This window comes from Mangifera indica, unplaced genomic scaffold (genome assembly GCF_011075055.1).
Source record: "Mangifera indica cultivar Alphonso unplaced genomic scaffold, CATAS_Mindica_2.1 Un_0057, whole genome shotgun sequence".
NCBI lineage: Eukaryota > Viridiplantae > Streptophyta > Magnoliopsida > Sapindales > Anacardiaceae > Mangifera > Mangifera indica.
Genome location: NW_025401149.1, coordinates 81,460 through 103,189, shown reverse-complemented (window position 1 = coordinate 103,189; position 21,730 = coordinate 81,460). Strand labels below are relative to the sequence as shown.

The window sequence follows — 21,730 nt, the reverse complement described above, 5'->3', positions numbered from 1 at the left end:
TTGATCTTGTTTGGAATTTAGAATGGTTAGCACAAAATTGAGCTTGATTCGTTTGAATGGTTAGAAAAAAAGTTATTGTTATCGAAAAAAAAAAAAAAGAATCACTTAAACAAATATAATATAAAATAAAATCATTGGCAATCCAGTCCTTGGGTACAAGGATGCAAATGGAGCCGAACATTGATCCGAAATAGACCAACTCATATTGATTCCAAGTTTTCAACCCTACTTGGAAAGTTGCAAATTGCATAGTCAATCCAACCACAGATATGGGGCATCTAGTGGGTCAGAAGCCCTTTAAGCTCGGGCTTTGAAGATTCGGACAACTAGCAACCCAAGCTTTCTCTGAACAAAGCGTTTGAAAGTCTGCAATACTTCCTCTTCCTGCCAACTTGTGGAGTCTCATCTGCCAGGAAAAAACATAACGTATGTAAGCAAAAAGTGAAGGCCGATTCCCTAGTCCATCCACCAGGCAAAAGCAAAGCACAAAAGGAAGAATCTTTATATGCAAAATCATCTTCTTAAACTCTCTTAATGAGCTTTTCTAGTTCTGACAAATCAAACCCACGTGCCAAATCTTTCTGGGAAAAAAAAATCTCTCAATGGGACACTGCTTTTCAAGATCCCGATCTCATGATATTCCAATCTCTTCCTCTTCTGATGGCTCACCTCCACCTTCCTATCAGCCTTTACCCAAAAGAACGCAAGAACAGCCACAACCCCATCAGAACACACCAGCTCCTTTACAACCAAAGCCAGTTAAAGCTCCTTCAAGTTCAACTTCTCAGATTGGTCCCATTTTAGGCAACCCATTTGTTGACATCAGCTCAATTTATGCTCTTGATAAAGAGTTGCGAAGAGGTCCGTCTGGTGTTACTTATCTCTGTACTGAGAGATCAACTGGGAATCAATATGCCTGCAAGTCCATTTCCAGGAGAAAGCTTGTGCATGGCAAAGATATTGACGATGTTAGGAGGGAGATTTTGATTCTACAGCACTTGAATGGACAACATAATATTGTCGAATTTAAAGGTGCTTATGAAGATAAACAGAATCTGCATTTGGTTTTGGAGTTGTGCTTGGGTGGTGACCTTTATGATCGAATTATAACCAAAGGGACTTATTCAGAGCGTGAAGCAGCTTCAATTTGTCGCCAGATTGTAAATGTGGTTCATGTTTGTCATTTTATGGGCGTGATGCATAGAGACTTGAAGCCTGAGAATTTCTTGTTGGTGAATCGGGAGGAAAATTCTCCTATAAAAGCAACAGATTTTGGACTCTCTGTGTTCATTGAAAAAGGTTAGTTTGCTTCTGCATCCTCTTCCTTTTAATTCTTATATCCAGCTTGTTGTTTTTATGTTTATGATGTTTTTTTTTTCTGCAAAATGTTGCTATATATTTTGCATCCATTGATTTACAATTTGCATTTGATCCATGTTTCTTTTGCTTTCTTTGTTTCTTTTATGGATAAAATAAAAATTGAAAGCCATTAGGTGGGATAGATTTGTCCTAACATGGTTTAAGTGATGGATATTTCCAAAATTTAGGGTATGAAAAGAGTTAAAAAACTGAACTTAAATACATCAAATGGTAGCTGGGAAGGGACCTAGACAATAAATTTGGGGCAGATTTGAGTTGAACCAGCTTGGGCTTGAATCCAACTTCACTTTGAAAGAGTTAAATTTGAGCTAGAGTTTCAGCTTGTTTATCGTTTTGGTAATACTGTTCATTCCATCAATAACCCATTGACAAAATTGTGCACTAGTTCAAATAAGCTAGAGCTAGTCATTAAGAATTTGAGCTGGGCTTGAGCCGGTCCTTATTCGGGCTTGGCTAAATTCCTCTCTTAGACTTAGTTGTGGATGCAATTATAGTTCAAGGTAACCCAAGTCAATGGAGATCATGACAGGTCAACCAAGTCAATGATTTTGCAGAAGTTAAAGGTAAAGGATCAGAGGAAACGAAAAAAAAAAAACCCATAATGGATGCATCACATGATTCACGTCATGTGATTGAAACAGGCACTTGCTGAATAATTTAAAAACTAAAGTGACCAATGTAGTTAGCATTAAAAGACTATTGGAACCAAAAGACACGGTATAGACAATGGTGTGATGCATATTCATTTATATGAACCCCAATATCAGGCTTAGTACTTATTAAGTTATTGATCAATTTTTGTGTTTCTATTATTGTTGCACCTGTCAGGAATCTAGCCCATATTCAATCAATCAATCAATATAAACACACCCATCAACAACAACTAAAATGAAGGAAATGACTATTTTTATTGATAAAGAGGGTTAATATTTACAATATGTTGATAAACCAGCAATTCAAGGAGCTGGGGCCTCCCAATTTCCACCATTTGAGATGCTTGAAACCTCCCAAAACAGCCTAAAAGGCTGCTCACAGCTCAAAACTCAATTTTTCTTCTTTCATTTTTTACGACCCTTTATGTAAGAAGCCCTACATGTGTCCCAAAACCTCAAGTCCTATCAGCTCCACAATTAATAATCTTATATAGCACTATGGGAACAATGTTTGAGCCTGTAGTAGATTATAATGAAATAGAGCATCGTATTAGTACTGATAGAACAATGCAAATGCTTGTAGATTATTAAGGAAATGAAAGAATAATGGCCTTATTGGAAACTTATATATAGAGCAGTCTCTTCATGTATAATTCTGTTCCAAAAGTTCAAGCTGTCATTAGTAATACTAGTAATGTCCTATATTGGTCATTTCTAGCACTGCTAGTTGTTACAATCTATTTCTATGGAGTTTGGAACTTTTTGTTGCAAAGTTCTGTAAGAAAGTATATTTTTTTTTCCTTCCAAAGTAAAGGATAACTAACAAGATCTCATTTGTATAATCTGTTTTCTTTGTTGCATAGAAGCTTTTTCTTGTACTAGTTTCGTTTTCTGGTACTTTTTTTTTTCTGACTTTTCTATGTGTGATGTCTTAAGTGATCATTGGTCTTATATCTTCTTATGCGACTCACTAGGGAAAGTTTACAAGGAAATTGTTGGAAGTGCATACTATGTTGCCCCAGAGGTGTTGCGGCGAAACTATGGGAAGGAGATAGATGTATGGAGTGCTGGAGTCATTTTATACATTCTTTTAAGCGGAGCACCTCCATTTTGGGCTGGTATGTGAAGATTTTTGTTTTTTGTTTCAGTTGATTTGACACCAGAGAACACAAAACAGAATTTCAAAATTACCTTTCAAATGGATCTTGCTAGCAAACATATGTAGCATACAAGTGGTAAACTAAATTATCACAGGGGTGGATTCAAGCCGAGCTAATTTTGTTCAAACTTGAAACGAGTTGCCATGGGTTGAGCTAAAGCCATAGGTATGCGATGCTATCAAGTTTGAGCCATTGGGTGCTCAACTCGATAGGCTTGTGAGTGACTGGTATATGCAGATAAAATGACTTCGTTTTGACCAATCAAATACAATTTTGTTTTGCACTAGATTATATAATGTAAGCAACACAAAATAACATCATTTTGATCTAAGTTTATCGTGCTCATATCTTCAATACCGAGCTCATGTAAGTCGAGTTCGAACATCATCTGTCATACTGAAGTTGAGCTCAAGCTCGAGTTTGGCTTAGCTTGAACCTACCCCTAAATTAGCATGTATTTGTCCATTACCAATTCTGCATGTTTCCACATTTCTACAATCATAACAATTGCCCACTGGTAGGTCTTGACAATATGACACATTTTTACGTGGAAACAATTGGTATTATTTTGCTAAATATTTTCAGATATTTGGGTTTTTCAACTTCCTAATTTTTCATGAACATAAGGCAAATTGTACTTAAAAGCATTTTGACTGTTGAAGCTTCCACTGCCTGGGTAAATTTTATTTTTTTCTGACTGAAAATTTTATCTTTCCACCAGATTCAATTATTTACTTTCTATGTTTTCTTACTTACTCTAATGTTCTGTAATGGGTTCAATTTTATTGCAGAGACTGAGAAGGACATATTTGAAGCAATTTTAAAAGATAACCTGGACTTGCAGAGCAATCCATGGCCTACGATATCACCTTCTGCCAAAGATCTAATCAGGAAAATGTTAAATAAGGATCCTGGGAAACGAATCACTGCTGCAGAAGCCCTTGGTATGGACATACTAAAATTAAAATTTTGAATGGGGAAACATTTTTAAACCACTTGTGCAGGTTACCCTTTGCTAAGTTGTGTCCTAAATAACCTTTCCTCGGTTGACTGATCTTGCTGTAGATGTGATCATCAGCTGTGGAAAGAATTTCAGGTGTCAAAGTGGCCCCACCCCTGAATTTCTTGATGAGAGTTTTGGATGAAATATATGAATTTTGCTCCATTATAAATATGGGACAGTATAATTTGTAGGCAGTGAGTACATCATTAACATCATTCATGTTATATATTTGAAACAGAACATCCATGGCTGAAGGTGGGTGGTGACACATCTGATAAACCAATTGATAGTGTTGTTCTAATTAGGATGAAGCAATTCGGAGCGATGAACAAGATGAAGAAGCTTGCCCTAAAGGTACAAAAACAGTTTGTGCGGACCTGATTCTTAGTTATTTGTTATTATAGACTACAGCCACCTACTCTTTGCATTTCTTGATTCTATTTTCTGTTTAATTTTTCCTGCTGGCTGCTTTCCTGATCTGAAAACAATATTACTGAAGGTCATAGCAGAAAACCTCACTACCGAAGAAATCAAGGGCTTGAGAGAGATGTTTAACAACGTGGACACTGATGGAAGCGGCACAATCACCTTTGAAAAACTAAAAGATGGATTGTGCAGGCTGGGATCTAAGCTTACTGAAACAGAAATAAAGCAGCTCATGGATGCTGTAAGAACTTTTATCATTCCCTATTGTTAGTGTTCTTTCTGGAAGGAAAAAATTTCTGCCTTACTGTTCATGGATACTTGTAACCAGCTTATAGCAAATATGGTATTGCTCCCTTTTTATAACATCCCTAGACAAATGATAGGTATGTTAAGTTATCTCACATCGGTTGGGGATGATAATAGAAGATTAGTTAATTAGTTTGTGAGCTTTTAAACTGTCAAGACATGTTTTAGGTTTATAATATCTTGACAATAGGTCAAACTATTGAACCAAGATTTACACTCTTGCACTGAAAAAAGTAGTTGACTGGTATATTTTTTTTCAGGTTGATGTTGACAAAAATGGAATCATTGATCACACTGAATTCATTACTGCAACTATGCAAAGGCATAAACTAGAGAAGGAAGAACATTTGTACAAGGCATTTCAGTATTTCGACAAGGATGACAGCGGGTTAGTATACTGTTAAATTTGATCTGTCAAAGTTCCATGACCTTAGAAGGATTGATCTTAATGCTTATGAAGTAAATTCCCACAACCGAACTGAAATCAATCCATCCATTACTTTTGAACATGTTTTACCAGACTAATTCGATTTGAACTGACTGGTTCATTTGTCTCAGGTTTATTACTAGAGAGGAGTTGAGACAAGCTCTGACTCAACATGGAATGGGTGATGAGGCCACAATAGATGAAATTCTTGAGGATGTTGATACTAATAAGGTAAGTATCTCTACTTTGAATCTCATCAAAAATTTAATTTTTGCCATTCAATCCTGCATTTCATAGGCATTATCAATGAAGATTGATTTGATCATAATGGGATTCTAATGAACAGGATGGAAGAATCAACTATGAGGAGTTTGCAACCATGATGAGAAAAGGAACTCAAGATACAATGGGAAAATAAGATAAAGCTACGGGGCGTTTGGTTCTAGTATTTAAAAATTATCTTAGTAATCTATCTTTTATTCTCTTGTTTGGTTTGTTAGTAATAAAATATTACAGTAATATTCTGTTACTAATACTGACGTGACAGGTAATATAGGTGGTAATTTAATTACCACATTCACCTTAGGTATTTAAAGATTATCAAGGTAATCTTGATTTTATTACAATTATATTATTATTTATTAATTTTTTGAGACAAAAATAAATTTATTTTTAATTAATATGACAAATAATATAAAAAATATTTAAAAATAATTATATTCCAAGGTATTTAAGTAAAATAATTTACTAGTAATTTTTTATTATCTTTAACCAAACACAATAATTATTTATACCTACCAAATTTTATTAAACATAATAATCATTTATACTCAATAATCTTCTAAGTAATTTATCTTCAAGATAATCTTTCTATTTTGGTAATAAAACATTACTAAAACCAAACGCCCCCTAAGTGTAGAGTTCATAACACCAAAAGATGGCCAAGTCTCATCTGTAAGCTTGTTGCAAATTGAGTTTTATTCTCCTTGTGTTCATGCTAGATGTTAATAAAATTCCTTGCCCCGACTTTTGTCAATTTTTAAATGCACAATGCAACTCCAACTCATCATATGGATAACTTTTAATTTGTATATATAAGAAAGTCAGTTTAAAATCAATGAGTTGAAATTTGAACTCTATTAAAATATAATTTAATTTTGAATTCAATTTGAATCAGTTTTAATTCAGATGTGTGGATAGACCCAAACTCAGCTCTTTCTATAAAAAGGAGATTGATTAGAGCTTGATTTTGAGTTTGATTGATTAATTTGGATAGAATAAACCCTTAATATCAGGAAAAAAAAAAAGGGCTCACAAAATTTTTCTTTGTTTGTCCGGAAAGGCTGGTGGCCTTTTCTGTTAACATGTTCATGCTCGATTGGGGATTTTAAAAGGAATCTTGCCCTGCAATGGGCTTTTGGGGGTTAACCCATCAAAGCCGTAGTCGGGCCAACTTTAAGATGAATCTTGTCAAGACTTTTAGAAATGTGCAATTTGAGAATTCCATTGGGAACTCTTTACCTATTCATTCTCTATTTGATATTGTTATTAATGATAGGAGAAAATGAAGCTTGAGAATTCCAGAATAGCCAAACCAAGCTAGAGAGTCATCAAATAAAAAGACGAATCATTATATACAAAAGAAAAAAAAAATCACCAACAAATTTAAAAAATCACCGATAATGCACTAACCAAAGCCAAACTTAAGCTTGATAAATTGATTATTTACTCAAGTTCAACTCATCCAGGCCAAACAACATGCCAAACTCAAACTGACTTGACGTGACTACTTTTCTAAAAGTGATATTGTTGCCATGGTAGCTTTGTGACAGATAATTGTTTTTCAAATGTTGTAAAAAAATCTCACCCAACAACATATTTTATCGTCATTTATTTATGTTTATGTTGATCTCATTGTTGAATCGTCTTCTTTTTAAGAGTGAAGTAAATTCGTAAATATAATAAAGAATAGTTTAGATCGTTCCCAAAAAAAAAAACCCTCTGAAGAACTCATACGTAACACATAACAAGATCAATAAAAATTAATTATGCTATGATAATCTGTCAACTTGTTTGTGTATGTAAGAAAATGTGTGTAATATAGTATTAATCAGAAAGTGTATATCAAGTAGTTCAGAATTTTTTTGGCTTGTTCTCAATAATCTGTCAACACATCAGTTGCAACAGATCACATCCTCTAAACCACATTTTATTTTCCAAATGAAGGATGACTTCTCTCAGCCTAAATGGCATGTATAAAATTTTTTTTTAAAAAAAAAAAAGGCCAGTCATATACAGAATCATGTCACCTCAATTGTAATGTTTAAATGGTAGTTAGGAGGGTCACACCAGAATACTCCATTAACCACGCAAACTAAAAGCAATGACCCTCCTGAGACAATGATGTCTTCTAAGTCCTGCAGACATAGTAGATGAAATTGTGTCAATGCAGGTGCAGATCTAAGTAAACAAGCTTCATGCAACAGTTTCGCATTGTACAGTTAGCAAACTACAGTTACGAATGAGGATTTAGTATGACAAATTGAAGTATCATCACTTAGAAACTACTACGATAGCATATTTTACAATCACAGTAATATTTTGGTCCAATAGTCTAGTTTATTGTTAAGATATTGTCTGTTTTGAACATTGACAAAATAGGGAAGAGATGTTGAGTATGTATATACATCTTACTTGTGAGTTCCAAAACAATTATTGATGCATTTTGGATTGCAAAACCAAAAATCAAAATTGTGACGGATATTGTATCCAAAGTAGAAAATATCTTATACCAAGATGTTACATTCAGTGTAATCAAACCTATAGATTCTCTATTTTCCATGCTTGTATTGCTACTTGTCCATAAAATTCAACATACTCACTATTTCAATAACCACTTGCCATACTTGTCAAAAATGTAAGTTGTTGTTTGCTACAATTCCATTTCGACAAGCCATAGTGAAGAACATGCATTTCTTGCCTTCAGTAAGTCGTTTTTTAGTAAAAGAAGCAGCTTCTTATCCATATATGTTGATGTAATTGAGCATTTTTCTTAGAACAAAATTGGGCCAATGGGAATGTGTTGCAACAAGCAACATATCAATAAGTATCCTAGAACACCATCTAATTCAAAAGCAAGCAGCCTTTACATGAAGTTCACTAGTTTTGGCATTGAGAATGACCTTTACAAATAATAGCTCAGATGTTGTACTCATTGACATGCATCCACTTTGTACATGACCATTTGTTCCCTCTGATTGCGGGACAAGCACCTAACATCAACCATAAAAATGATTTTAACTCATCAATAACATTGTGTTGGTGAATGAAACCACTTGCTAAAAAATTTAAAATAACTTGTAAATGTCATTGTGTCATGCTAGAAGAAGATAATATGAGGCAAATACTTTTCTTCTGAAATGCAAGAGAAACAGCAGAATCATTTTTATGATTACAACTAAAGGTCTATACAAATAGAAAAAAATGCAGAATTGCTAACCATGCAAACTTGAAGGATCTACTGTGGCATCAGGCCTCATGCTCCAAAACAATAATGCATCACCCATTTTTGGTTTTAATGAGAGACCTTGTTTTCCACATTCAGACAACTCATTCCACCATGGCACAGAACTGAAATTTGCTTTGGTATGAGGAAACACTGTCTCACCCCCTTCTTCAACATCTGACCTACAACAACAATAGAAAGAGAAAAGTAGAAAGGCAAGGCATCAGGTTTCTGTACAAGATGTAACCGAATGAAAATTATGGTGCATGATGAGTGATCCAAGGATGTTGGCAAAGGAAATTAGCTCATACAAATACATAAGAAGAGTGGCCATTCGCTGCCCTCCATTCTTAATGTTGAACTAATGGAGGAAGTAATCATAATGAGGCTCATATTGCTGTCCAACTTCATAGTGGATGACATGAAGTCCTTCTCCATTCTCTGTAGAAAAGTTCACACAAAGCAATTTCATGAATTGAAAAACCAACTGGTAATAGCAAAACAGATATTTACAGTTTTCTTTTGGTTCAGAAATCAAAGAAGAGTGATAGAACATTTTCTGCATTTATGTACAAGGCAACAATATTCAAAAAAAAAAAAAAAAAAAAAATCCTGAATGAAAAATGTAGTACAAAATGACCCTTTAGATTAACCATGACGTACCCATGAGTCTCCTTTTAGATAATCCAAAAGTGCATTTGAAAACTCAATCACTATGAAAAATATCTAACAATGTGTCATAACTCCTGAACCATGATTAAAAAAATACTCTATTGAACCTAATATCTACAACCTTATGTTCCATATAAGTGATATCTTTTCGTTGTCTAATCCAGATCAATTTCGAACTCATGAATCATCAAAACCTTAATTTCGATTATATACAAATCATTGATTTAAATATTTAGAATACATCATAATAAATATCTTTCGTATGACTTACATTATCCTCTAGCCAGAGATTCAATTTCCAACATTTACTGACCTTAGCTTCTTTTAGACTAGGGAGAACCACCTAGTCTCATGCTGCTGCCTGGATCGGTCCATTTGATCTGTAGCCACGACCTCTTCCACGGTATCCCCTCCCACGACCACGACCTACATAAAAGAAAAAGCACCCATCTCAACAAATTATAAAAACCAGTACAACTGCACACAAAAAAAGGAAAGAAAGCCGGTTCTCTTTAATGTTCTGTCATACAAAGCTCATCTCGGAAACATTAAAGTTAAGAGCAGGGGAGGAAAGGAAATGGAATGATGGAAAACATGATTATTAAGACAAAATTACAATTACAGTTCATACTAACAGCGATTAAGCAATTATAATCATCTCTAGCAGATTAAAAGTTTTGGTGTACAATAATTAGTTTAAAACTTGTTTCTCTAGGCCTGAATTTGTAATGCTGAATGAATTGCTTTGATAGATCTTCAAAGGTATTACTATGAACATGAACATGCTAATAAATAGAGAGAAATCAGGTAACAAATCAGCTTAGGATCAAAGGGTATCCTACTGCAGAACCAACTGATTCAGAATAACCTTGTCAAACCCACTTTAAATTAGAGCAAGACCTAAAACTACAAAAAGTTGAGAAAAGGAACATACCACTGCGTTGAGCAGGTGCTTCATTATTGAAGTTTCCATCTTGCTTTCCATCAACATAAGGTCCATTGTATCCTCCCCTCCCACGGCCACGGAAACTACGTCCTCTTCCTCGATCCCTACCTCTAGCATACCCCCGATTGTTGCGGTCCCAACCTCCATCTTCATACTTAACAGGCACAAAACCATTCCCTGCAAAATAAGGCAACCATCATATCTTAAGCTTCGTTTAAGGTTAGGGATGATGGTCAACTCAGTTACGCCATTACCAAAGTAAATATTATCATTCCAGGAAACAATAAGAGTATTGCAGATTCACTTCTACAAAATATTTAGTATACAGATTCCCCATAACAATATTCACATACCACGTATTTACCAGTCTGAATGATATTGCTTGATGAAGCTAATCAGATAAAGGAAAGAAACCCAGTATTCAAGCACAAGCTCAACATTTTTAATGGGTAAATCTATAACAGTCAAATACTAGCCATTATGTCAGAAGTCTTTGGCATACAATTCCCGTCTCCACAGCTATCTAAATTTGGTTTCTTAGTGCATTTACAGAATAGCAGAAAACCACAAAGTAAAAGCGGGCTACCCATGTAAGAAAGAGGAGGGAAGAAATTCAGAATGTACAAATTAATCAGAAGAATGCTAGTCCATGAATCTCCCTTCCTCTCTATGTTTGGATATGCAATAACCCGTGTTTGGGAGGAGGATTAAAAGGTAAACGCATAAATCAAATCAAACTTCAAAGACATAGATATGGTGGATATTTTTTATGTCTTCTCTTAGGCTAGCCTTTCCTATTTTTAATCTTTGGATGTATACTCATTTTTCTGAGTTTTGAGTCCTTTCAATCTTTTGTTGTGCAGGTGCTGAAAACACGTGTCATTGGATATGCTCGGGCTCCTATTTAATGGCTCTGGAAAGCCCATTGATAACGGTCCACCGATTTTGCCTGAGGCTTACCTTGATATATCTGGTGATTATGGAGATAACGTGATTTGTTGAATTGTCCATATGAACCACCAAGCTCATGCAAAGACCATGTGATATAATTGTTGCTTGCCTTTTCAGGAAGCTCTATAAACCCTGGCGAGAGAACCTATCCAGAGGAGATGATACAAACGGGGATTTCTACTATTGATGTGATGAACTCCATTGCTCGTGGACAGAAGATTCCTCTTTTTTCTGCTGCTGGTCTTCCCCATAATGAAATAGCTGCGCAGATCTGTCGTCAGGCTGGTCTTGTAAAGCGGCTGGAAAAGCCTGGTGATCACATCATGGTATGCTGTGCCTGCGTCATGTCTTCTACTTTTAAAGCAACAATTTAGCACCATGCCTGGGAATTGAGTGTGTTTTCTTTTGTGTGAACCAGAAGTAGGAGTAATGTTTTTTCCTTTCCTTTTCTTAAGTTCATCAAGTTATTAATCACCAAGTTATTCAAATATTGATCTTTCTTGGTCATGAGAAGCAACTGATGAATTGAATTTTCATTTTATGATATCTGGACTCGCAACCATTCCAAATTTCTGAATGCCCCTCTTTAAATTTTAGACTAAGTTCTGATTTACAAAACCTTTTCAAGAGACCCTTATTGGAAAATGTATATGATGTTCAGATTATATCATGTAACCATGTAGAAAGAAAATTATTTCTTGGATAGCAGATCAAATGTATCTTCATATCTATACTCAATAAACTCTCTTCTACCTTTTATATCCTGAATTGAAGATGTTCGCTGCCAGCTTATTACCCTTTTTATCTATTTCTTCTGCAAGATGATTTAGTTGCTGAATTTAGCATGCAATTTCCCTTTGGTGTTCTGACTGAAACCACAGGATAGGGAAGAGGACAATTTTGCCATTGTATTTGCTGCTATGGGTGTAAACATGGAGACAGCTCAATTTTTTAAGCGTGATTTTGAGGAGAATGGATCAATGGAGAGAGTGACTCTTTTCTTAAACCTGGTAATTTCAGTAAATGTCTCTGATACTTATTTTGTGATGTTTTTTTTTTTCTCTTTGATGACTTTCTTCTGAATTTTGGTGAAGGATTTTTGCTCTATCTTTTTTACTGTGTTGATGTGATCTCACCCTGATGCAGCCCACTTTTATGACTTGCTTTTGGTGTAGGCAAATGACCTCACTATTGAACGAATTATCACTCCTCGTATTGCCCTCACAACTGCAGAATATTTGGCTTATGAATGTGGAAAACATGTTTTAGTTATATTGACAGATATGAGTTCTTATGCTGATGCTCTTCGAGAGGTAATTAATTTTGAACTTTATTGGCAGGCTTCATATGCATTTTGCTTTATAAAACAACTTCTCTTGCGACTCTTGAATCTTGAAATTGATCAAGGTACTGATGCATTCTTCAAATACTTTAACAATGTGATTTACTGCTGTCTTTGGTAACTGCAGGTATCTGCTGCCCGAGAAGAAGTACCAGGAAGGCGTGGATACCCTGGATAAATGTATACTGATTTGGCAACAATTTATGAACGTGCTGGACGTATTGAAGGACGAAAGGGCTCCATTACTCAAATTCCTATTTTAACGATGCCTAATGATGGTATGGTTGCCTACATAACTTAACAGTATGCCAACCTATTCTTAGCACACTTTTTTCTTCTTGTTACAGTCATAGAAATCACTTTTTGTTGGTTTTGTTTATCTCCAGATATTACGCATCCTACCCCAGATCTTACTGGTTATATTACTGAGGGGCAGATTTACATTGATAGGCAACTCCATAATCGACCGGTCAGTTGGAAACCAATTCTCAACCAATACTTGTGTAAGATGTGAGAATAACACTGTATTTGAGCACCTTGTAATATTGTCTATATGGTTCTGTTATTGTGATTACTGTTTTGATGTTGTTTTTGTTTCTGGTTGTATCTCCCTTTTCGACTGAGTTATTCAGATTAGTCTATGACAGTTGAGCTGCCAGCTATACTGTGAATTATGTTGCTTTTGTTGTAAAGTCCTGGCAGAAAAAGGGCTTTATACACTAGATAAGTGGATCATTTATAAGTATGAAAGTTTGTGTTGACTGTGTGCACAATCTGCATATTCTTAAATGCTGCCAGTTGATGACCAGAGAAAGAGTCATTGTTAGTTTAATTTATATTCAGATCATTTATAGAAAATCATCTATTATGTCATTCATTAGTTGGATTGCTCATGTATTGAGTTTTGTTAATGGAGTAATTAGCCTTTGAAAAGATGCATTTTATAGGAATACCAATTGTTTCTCTATGCAAGGTATCTGTAAATGATGATCTATTATTTATTCCTTTTTTGAACAGATATATCCACCTATCAATGTGCTTCCATCCCTTTCTCGGTTAATGAAGGTAAGACTATCGTAACTGATAGTTCTTCATGTTGCGGTTGTGCATGCTATAATAGATGATCCCTGTGGAGTTTATGATGACCATTATGTTAATGGTTTTGTTTAGAGTGCTATTGGTGAGGGAATGACTCGTCGAGACCATGCTGATGTGTCCAACCAGGTCTTATTGGTAGTTTCAAGTGATTTTCTTTTGAACATTTCCTTATTTCCGCCTGGCCTTCTAAAATATTTCCTGTTTGGTTTCCAATTTTTTCAATTCCAGCTGTATGCAAATTATGCTATTGGAAAAGACGTCCAAGCTATGAAAGCTGTGGTTGGAGAAGAAGCACTTTCTTTGGAGGATCTGGTCTCTCTTTATCCCTGTTTTCTGTGTGTGTATCTGCTGCGTTGTATGTATGTTTTTCTTAGTACTAACGTCTTTTTTAAATATATTTAGACCTCACCGTGCCTTACTAACAAGAGTTGGTTTTTCATTTTGCATCTTCAGCTGTATCTGGAGTTCTTGGACAAATTTGAGAGGAAATTTGTGACCCAAGGGGCGTATGACACCCCTAACATCTTTCAGTCGCTCGATTTGACTTGGACACTGCTTCGTATCTTTCCCTGCGAGCTTCTCCATCGTATACCAGCCAAGACACTGGACAATTATTACAGTCGCGACAGAGCAAACTGAGTTGAAAAAGTGTGTTACTCTCCCTTTTAGACCAATTCCGACTTCGATTGTGCATGAGTTTCTGGTCAATGTTTTACCTCAATTTCTTGCCCAGGCTGAGTGACTTGTGCAAAGTTGTATGGATGAGACTGGCTTCTGTCCCATATTACAATGCATTTTTTTTGTTTCTCTAGTTATTATTTTAGCCATGGGAATTTGTTGGTCTGAGGTTACTGAACGTTTTTGTAAGAACTTTATGTTCCATTATTTTGGCATTGCCTAGTGGTAATTTGGAAACCAGTCTGGCAATAATTTTAAACCAAACAGGGGTTTAAGTACCATATTGTGCCCGTCAAGTTTATAGAGTCATTGCACGGGCAAGTCATCCTGGCAATTAGAGATGGTTTTGAGTCAATCAGATTTGGGTTGGAATCCACATTTAGTACAAAAATTGAACTCAAATTAGAACTCCAGTTCAGCGCATCCACCCCTTTAGAGTTTTGGTTTATCTGTACACTATTCATACTTGTGGGTGTATTAATCATTATTTAGGTTTAATTTGGATCAAATTTATTTTTAATAGAAACTTTCGTACATCAAAGTCAAAAGTCTTTTTTAACTCATCTCATGAGTAACAAAGCATAAATGCTTTATGAAATATATGATTCATTTAGAAATAGAAGTAGCAACCCAGTTAAACGGAATTGAATAACGTTTAACTCGAGCTTAAGATTGAGTTAAAAGTGATTTACTCAAACTTAAAATTTAAACCTTACAACACATGACATTTTAAATTTGAACATCATTACTGTTTTTATATATATATATATATATATATATATATATATATTTTGCTCTCTATTATTAAGATTTTAGGGTTTTAAATATAAATTTTGAAATTTGAAGGGTCTATTGATATTTTACTGGAATTTCAAGTTCGTGATTTCATTAATTTGAGCAATAATAAGATTGAGCTCAATTCGAAAAAACCGAATTAAACTTAGTTAAGCTTGTTTATACTTTTAAATAAAAATGAATTCAATTCGATTCGTGTCACGCTCAAACAAAGATCAATTTGATCTTGTTTAAAATTTAAAATGATTAGCACAAAATCGAGCTCGATTCATTTGAATGGTTAGAAAAAAAGTTACTGTTACGAAAAAAAATCACTTAAAAAAATAAAAAATAAAATCATTAGCAATCCAGTTTTGGGTGCGAGGACTCTAATGGAGCCAAACATTGATCCGAAATAGAGCAACTCATATTGATTCCAAGTTTTCAACCCTACTTGGAAGGTTACAAATTGCAAAGTCAATCCAACCTCAGAATTCGGGCGTCTGGTGGGTTAGGAGCCCTTTAAACTGGGGCTTTAAAGATTCGGACAACTAGCAACCCAAGCTTTCTCTGAACAAAGCTTTCGAAAGTCTGCAATGCTTCCTCTTCCTGCCAACTTGTGGAGTCTCATCTGCCAGGAAAAACATAACGTATGTAAGCAAAAAGTGAAGGATGATTCTCTAGTCCATCCACCAGGCAAAAGCAAAGTACAAAAGGAAGAATCTTTATATGCAAAATCATCTTCTTAAACTCTCTTAATGAGCTTTTCTAGTTCTTGACAAACCAAACCCACCTGCCAAATCTTTCTGGAAAAGAAAATTCTCTCAATGGGACACTGCTTCTCAAGATCCCGATCTCATGATATTCCAATCTCTTCCTCTTCTGATGGCTCACCTCCACCTTCCTATCAGCCTTTACCCAAAAGAACGCAAGAACAGCCACAACCCCATCAGTACACACCAGCTCCTTTACAACCAAAGCCAGTTAAAGCTCCTTCAAGTTCAACTTCTCAGATTGGTCCCATTTTAGGCAACCCATTTGTTGACATCAGCTCAATTTATGCTCTTGATAAAGAGTTGGGAAGAGGTCAGTTTGGTGTTACTTATCTCTGTACTGAGAGATCAACTGGGAATAAATATGCCTGCAAGTCCATTTCCAGGCGCAAGCTTGTGCATGACAAAGATATTGACGATGTTAGGAGGGAGATTTTGATTCTACAGCACTTGAATGGACAACCCAATATTGTCGAATTTAAAGGTGCTTATGAAGATAAACAGAATCTGCATTTGGTTATGGAGTTGTGCTTGGGTGGTGAGCTTTTTGATCGAATTATAACCAAAGGGACTTATTCAGAGCGTGAAGCAGCTTCAATTTGTCGCCAGATTGTAAATGTGGTTCATGTTTGTCATTTTATGGGCGTGATGCATAGAGACTTGAAGCCTGAGAATTTCTTGTTGGTGAATCGGGAGGAAAATTCTCCTATAAAAGCAACAGATTTTGGACTCTCCGTCTTCATTGAAAAAGGTTAGTTTGCTTCTGCATCCTCTTCCTTTTAATTTTTATATCCAGCTTGTTGTTTTTATGTTTATGATGTTTTTTTTTTTTTTTCTGCAAAATGTTGCTATATATTTTGCATCCATTGATTTACAATTTGCATTTGATCCATGTTTCTTTTGCTTTCTTTGTTTCTTTGATGGATAAAATAAAAATTAAAAGCCATTAGGTGGGATAGATTTGTCCTAACATGGTTTAAGTGATGGATATTTCCAAAATTTAGGGTATGAAAAGAGTTAAAAAACTGAACTTAAATACATCAAATGGTCGCTGGGAAGGGACCTAGACAATAAATTAGGGGCAGATTTGAGCTGAACCAGCTCAGGCTTGAATCCAACTTAACTTTGAACGAGCTGAATTTGAGCTAAAGTTTCAGCTTGTTTATCATTTTGGTAATACTGTTCATTTCATCAATAACCCTTTGACAAAATTGTGCACTAGTTCAAATAAAGTAGAGCTAGGCATTAAGGATTTGAGCGGGTCTCGAGCCGGTCCTTATTCGGGCTCGGCTAAAATCCTCTCTTAGACTTAGTTGTGGATGCAATTATGGTTCAAGATAACCCAAGTCAATGAAGATAATGACAGGTCAACCAAGTCAATGATTTTGCAGAAGTTAAAGGTAAAGGATAAGAGGAAAGGAAAAAAAAAAAACCCATAATGGATGCATCACATGATTCACGTCATGTGATTGAAACAGGCACTTGCTGAATAATTTAAAAACTAAAGTGACCAATGTAGTTAGCATTAAAAGACTATTGGAACCAAAAGACACGGTATAGACAATGGTGTGATGCATGTTCATTCATATGAACTCCAATATCAGGCTTTGTACTTATTAAGTTATTGATCAATAATTGGTGTTTCTATTATTGTTGCACCTGTTAGGAACCTAGCCCATATTCAATCAATCAATCAATATAAACACACCCATCAACAACAACTAAAATGAAGGAAATGACTATTTTTATTGATAAAGAGGGTTAATATTTACAATAAGTTGATAAACCAGCAATTCAAGGAGCTGGGGCCTCCCAATTTCCACCATTTGAGATGCTTGAAACCTCTCAAAACAGCCTAAAAGGCTGCTCACAGCTCAAAACTCAATTTTTCTTCTTTCATTTTTTACTACCCTTTATGTAAGAAGCCCTACATGTGTCCCAAAACCTCAAGTCCTATCAGCTCCACAATTAATAATCTTGTATAGCACTATGGGAACAATGTTTGAGCCTGTAGTAGATTATAATGAAATAGAGCATTGTATTAATACTGATAGAACAATGCAAATGCTTGTATATTATTAAGGAAATGAAAGAATATTGGCCTTATTGGAAACTTAAATATAGAGCAGTCTCTTCATGTATAATTCTGTTCCAAAAGTTCAAGCTGTCATTAGTAATACTGGTAATGTCTTATATTGGTCATTTCTAGCACTGCTAGTTGTTACAATCTATTTCTATGGAGTTTGGAACTTTTTGTTGCAAAGTTGTGTAAGAAAGTATATTTTTTTCCTTCCAAAGTAAAGGATAACTAACAAGATCTCATTTGTATAATCTGTTTTCTTTGTTGCATAGAAGCTTTTTCTTGCACTAGTTTCGTTTTCTGGTACTTTTTTTTTTTCTGACTTTTCTATGTGTGATGTCTTAAGTGATCATTGGTCTTATATCTTCTTATGCGATTCACTAGGGAAAGTTTACAAGGACATTGTTGGAAGTGCATACTATGTTGCCCCAGAGGTGTTGCGGCGAAACTATGGGAAGGAGATAGATGTATGGAGTGCTGGAGTAATTTTATACATTCTTTTAAGCGGAGCACCTCCATTTTGGGCTGGTATGTGAAGATTTTTGTTTTTTGTTTCAGTTGATTTGACACCAGAGAACACAAAACAGAATTTCAAAATTACCTTTCAAATGGATCTTGCTAGCAAACATATGTAGCATGCAAGTGGTAAACTAAATTATCACAGGGGTGGATTCAAGCCGAGCTAATCTCGTTCAAACTTGAAATGAGTTGCCATGGGTCGAGGTTGAGCCATGGGGTGCTCAACTCAATAGGCTTGTAAGTGGCTGGTGTATGCACATAAAATGACTTCGTTTTGACCAATCAAATACAATTTTGTTTTGCACTAGATTATATTATGTAAGCAACAAAGAATAACATCATTTTGATCTAAGTTTATCGTGCTCATATCTTCAATACCGAGCTCATGTAAGTCGAGTTCAAACATCATTTGTCATACTGAAGTTGAGCTCGAGCTCGAGCTTGGCTTAGCTTGAATCTACCCCTAAATTAGCATGTCTTTGTCCATTACCAATTCTGCATGTTTCCACAAGATTAGTTTCTACAATCATAACAATTGCCCACTGGTAGGTCTTGACGATATGACACATTTTTGCATGGAAAGAATTGGTATTATTTTGCTAAATATTTTCAGATATTTGGGTTTTTCAACTTCCTAATTTTCATGAACATGGACCAAGTTGTACTTAAAAGCATTTTGAATGTTGAAGCTTCCACTGCCTGGATAAATTTTTTTTTTTTCTGACTAAAATTTTATCTTTCCACCAGATTCAATTATTTACTTTCTATGTTTTCTTACTTACTCTAATGTTCCGTAATGGGTTCAATTTTATTGTAGAGACTCAGAAGGACATACTTGAAGCAATTTTAAAAGATAGCCTGGACTTGCAGAGCAATCCATGGCCTACGATATCACCTTCTGCCAAAGATCTAATCAGGAAAATGTTAAATAAGGATCCTAGGAAACGAATCACTGCTGCAGAAGCCCTTGGTATGGACATACTAAAATTAAAATTTTGAATGGGGAAACATTTTTAAACCACTTATGAAGGTTACCCTTTGCTAAGTTATGCCATAAATAACCTTTCCTCGGTTGACTGATCTTGCTGTAGATGTGATCATCAGGTGTGGAAAGAATTTCAGGTGTCAAAGTGGCCCCACCCCTGAATTTCTTGATGAGAGTTTTGGATGAAATATATGAATTTTGCTCCATTGTAAATATGGGACAGTATAATTTGTAGGCAGTGAGTACATCATTAACATCATTCATGTTATGTATTTGAAACAGAACATCCATGGCTGAAGGTGGGTGGTGACACATCTGATAAACCAATTGATAGTGTTGTTCTAATTAGGATGAAGCAATTCAGAGCGATGAACAAGATGAAGAAGCTTGCCCTAAAGGTACGAAAACAGTTTGTGCAGACCTGATTCTTAGTTATTTGTTATTATAGACTACAGCCACCTACTCTTTGCATTTCTTGATTCTATTTTCTGTTTAATTTTTCCTGTTGGCTGCTTTCCTGATCTGAAAACAATATTACTGAAGGTCATAGCAGAAAACCTCACTACCGAAGAAATCAAGGGCTTGAGAGAGATGTTTAACAACATGGACACTGATGGAAGTGGCACAATCACCTTTGAAGAACTAAAAGATGGATTGCGCAGGCTGGGATCTAAGCTTTCTGAAACAGAAATAAAGCAGCTCATGGATGCTGTAAGAACTTTTATCATTCCCTATTGTTAGTGTTCTTTCTGGATGGAAAAATTTTCTGCCTACTGTTCATGGATACTTGTAACCAGCTTAAAGCAAATATGGTATTGCTCTCTCTTTATATCATCCCTAGACAAATCTCATATCAATAAAACACAAGAAAAATGATAGGTATGTTAAGTCATCTCACATCGGTTGGGGATGATAATAGAAGATTAGTTAATTAGTTTGTGAGTTTTTAAATTGTTAAGACTCGTTTTAGGTTTATAATATCTTGACAATAGGTCAAACTATTGAACCAAGATTTACACTCTTGCACTGAAAAAAGTAGTTGACTGGTATAATTTTTTTCAGGCTGATGTTGACAAAAATGGAACCATTGATTACACTGAATTCATTACTGCAACTATGCAAAGGCATAAACTGGAGAAGGAAGAGCATTTGTACAAGGCATTTCAGTATTTCGACAAGGATGACAGTGGGTTAGTATACTGTTAAATTTGGTCTGTCAAAGTTCCATGACCTTAGAAGGATTGATCTTAATGCTTATGAAGTAAATTCCCACAACCGAACTGAAATCAATCTATCCTTTACTTTTGAACATGTTTTACCAGACTAATTCAATTTGAACTGACTGGATTCATTTGTCTCAGGTTTATTACTAGAGAGGAGTTGAGACAAGCTCTGACTCAACATGGAATGGGTGATGAGGCCACAATAGATGAAATTCTTGAGGATGTTGATACTAATAAAGTAACTATCTCTACTTTGAATCTCATCAAAAATTTAATTTTTGTTTTGTTGTTGCAATTCAATCCTGCATTTCATAGGCATTGTCAATGAAGATTGATTTGATCATATTGGGATTCTAATGAACAGGATGGAAGAATCAACTATGAGGAGTTTGCAACCATGATGAGAAAAGGAACTCAAGATACAATGGGAAAATAAGATAAAGCTAAGTGTAGAGTTCATAAGGCCAAGAGATGGCCAAGTCTCATCTGTACGCTTGTTGCAAACTGAGCTTTATTCTCCTTGTGTTCATGCTAGATGTTAATAAAATTCCTCGCCCCGGCTTTTGTCAATTTTTAAGTACACAAGGCAACTCCAACTCATCATATGGATAACTTTTAATTTGTATATATAAAAAAGTCAGTTTAAAATTGATGAGTTGAAATTCGAACTCTGTTAAAATATAATTTAATTTTAAATTCGATTTGAATCAGTTTTAATTCAAATGTTTGGATAGACCCAAACTCAGCTCTTTCTATAAAAAGGAGGTTGATTAGAGCTTGATTTTGAGTTTAATTGATTAATTCGGATAGAATAAGCCCTTAATGTCAG

General features: G+C 35.1%; 3 protein-coding genes and 1 pseudogene across 3 annotated transcripts; 3 read left to right on the top strand and 1 right to left on the bottom strand.

Annotated features, from left to right (window-relative positions):
- Positions 1-324: 324 nt before the first annotated feature.
- LOC123207052 (calcium-dependent protein kinase 29-like) lies at positions 325-5,899 on the top strand. The gene is made up of 8 exons (XM_044624308.1): positions 325-1,299; positions 3,008-3,151; positions 3,985-4,137; positions 4,435-4,550; positions 4,696-4,863; positions 5,189-5,316; positions 5,487-5,586; positions 5,702-5,899. Exons 1-8 carry the CDS (start codon positions 603-605, stop codon positions 5,771-5,773), a joined length of 1,578 nt encoding a protein of 525 aa, XP_044480243.1. The 5' UTR covers positions 325-602; the 3' UTR covers positions 5,774-5,899.
- A 1,731-nt stretch (positions 5,900-7,630) lies between these two features.
- Positions 7,631-9,287, bottom strand: LOC123207057 (probable prolyl 4-hydroxylase 3). The gene is made up of 4 exons (XM_044624312.1): positions 9,172-9,287; positions 8,855-9,042; positions 8,538-8,627; positions 7,631-7,772 (listed from the first exon to the last, which is right to left on the bottom strand). Exons 1-3 carry the CDS (start codon positions 9,192-9,194, stop codon positions 8,554-8,556), a joined length of 285 nt encoding a protein of 94 aa, XP_044480247.1. The 5' UTR covers positions 9,195-9,287; the 3' UTR covers positions 7,631-7,772; positions 8,538-8,553.
- A 2,039-nt stretch (positions 9,288-11,326) lies between these two features.
- On the top strand, positions 11,327-14,804 carry LOC123207054 (annotated as a pseudogene).
- Positions 14,805-15,796: 992 nt separating this feature from the next.
- LOC123207051 (calcium-dependent protein kinase 29-like) lies at positions 15,797-21,471 on the top strand. Its single transcript, XM_044624307.1, has 8 exons — positions 15,797-16,845; positions 18,559-18,702; positions 19,511-19,663; positions 19,961-20,076; positions 20,222-20,389; positions 20,741-20,868; positions 21,040-21,139; positions 21,266-21,471. The coding sequence occupies exons 1-8, from the start codon at positions 16,149-16,151 to the stop codon at positions 21,335-21,337; spliced, it is 1,578 nt and encodes a 525-aa protein (XP_044480242.1). The 5' UTR covers positions 15,797-16,148; the 3' UTR covers positions 21,338-21,471.
- Positions 21,472-21,730: the final 259 nt, after the last annotated feature.

Bases quoted from the DNA above. Each gene is read 5' to 3' on its own strand.
- LOC123207052 (XM_044624308.1), top strand. From the start codon at position 603: ATGGGACACTGCTTTTCAAGATCCCGATCTCATGATATTCCAATCTCT. The intron at 4,138-4,434 runs GTATGGACATAC...TATTTGAAACAG, and splicing joins CACTGCTGCAGAAGCCCTTG to AACATCCATGGCTGAAGGTG. The intron at 5,317-5,486 runs GTTAGTATACTG...CATTTGTCTCAG, and splicing joins TTCGACAAGGATGACAGCGG to GTTTATTACTAGAGAGGAGT.
- LOC123207057 (XM_044624312.1), bottom strand. From the start codon at position 9,194: ATGGCCACTCTTCTTATGTATTT. The intron at 9,043-9,171 runs GTATGAGCTAAT...TTGTTGTTGTAG, and splicing joins GCCACTCTTCTTATGTATTT to GTCAGATGTTGAAGAAGGGG. The intron at 8,628-8,854 runs GTTAGCAATTCT...GGTTGATGTTAG, and splicing joins AGATCCTTCAAGTTTGCATG to GTGCTTGTCCCGCAATCAGA.
- LOC123207051 (XM_044624307.1), top strand. From the start codon at position 16,149: ATGGGACACTGCTTCTCAAGATCCCGATCTCATGATATTCCAATCTCT. The intron at 19,664-19,960 runs GTATGGACATAC...TATTTGAAACAG, and splicing joins CACTGCTGCAGAAGCCCTTG to AACATCCATGGCTGAAGGTG. The intron at 21,140-21,265 runs GTAACTATCTCT...TCTAATGAACAG, and splicing joins AGGATGTTGATACTAATAAA to GATGGAAGAATCAACTATGA.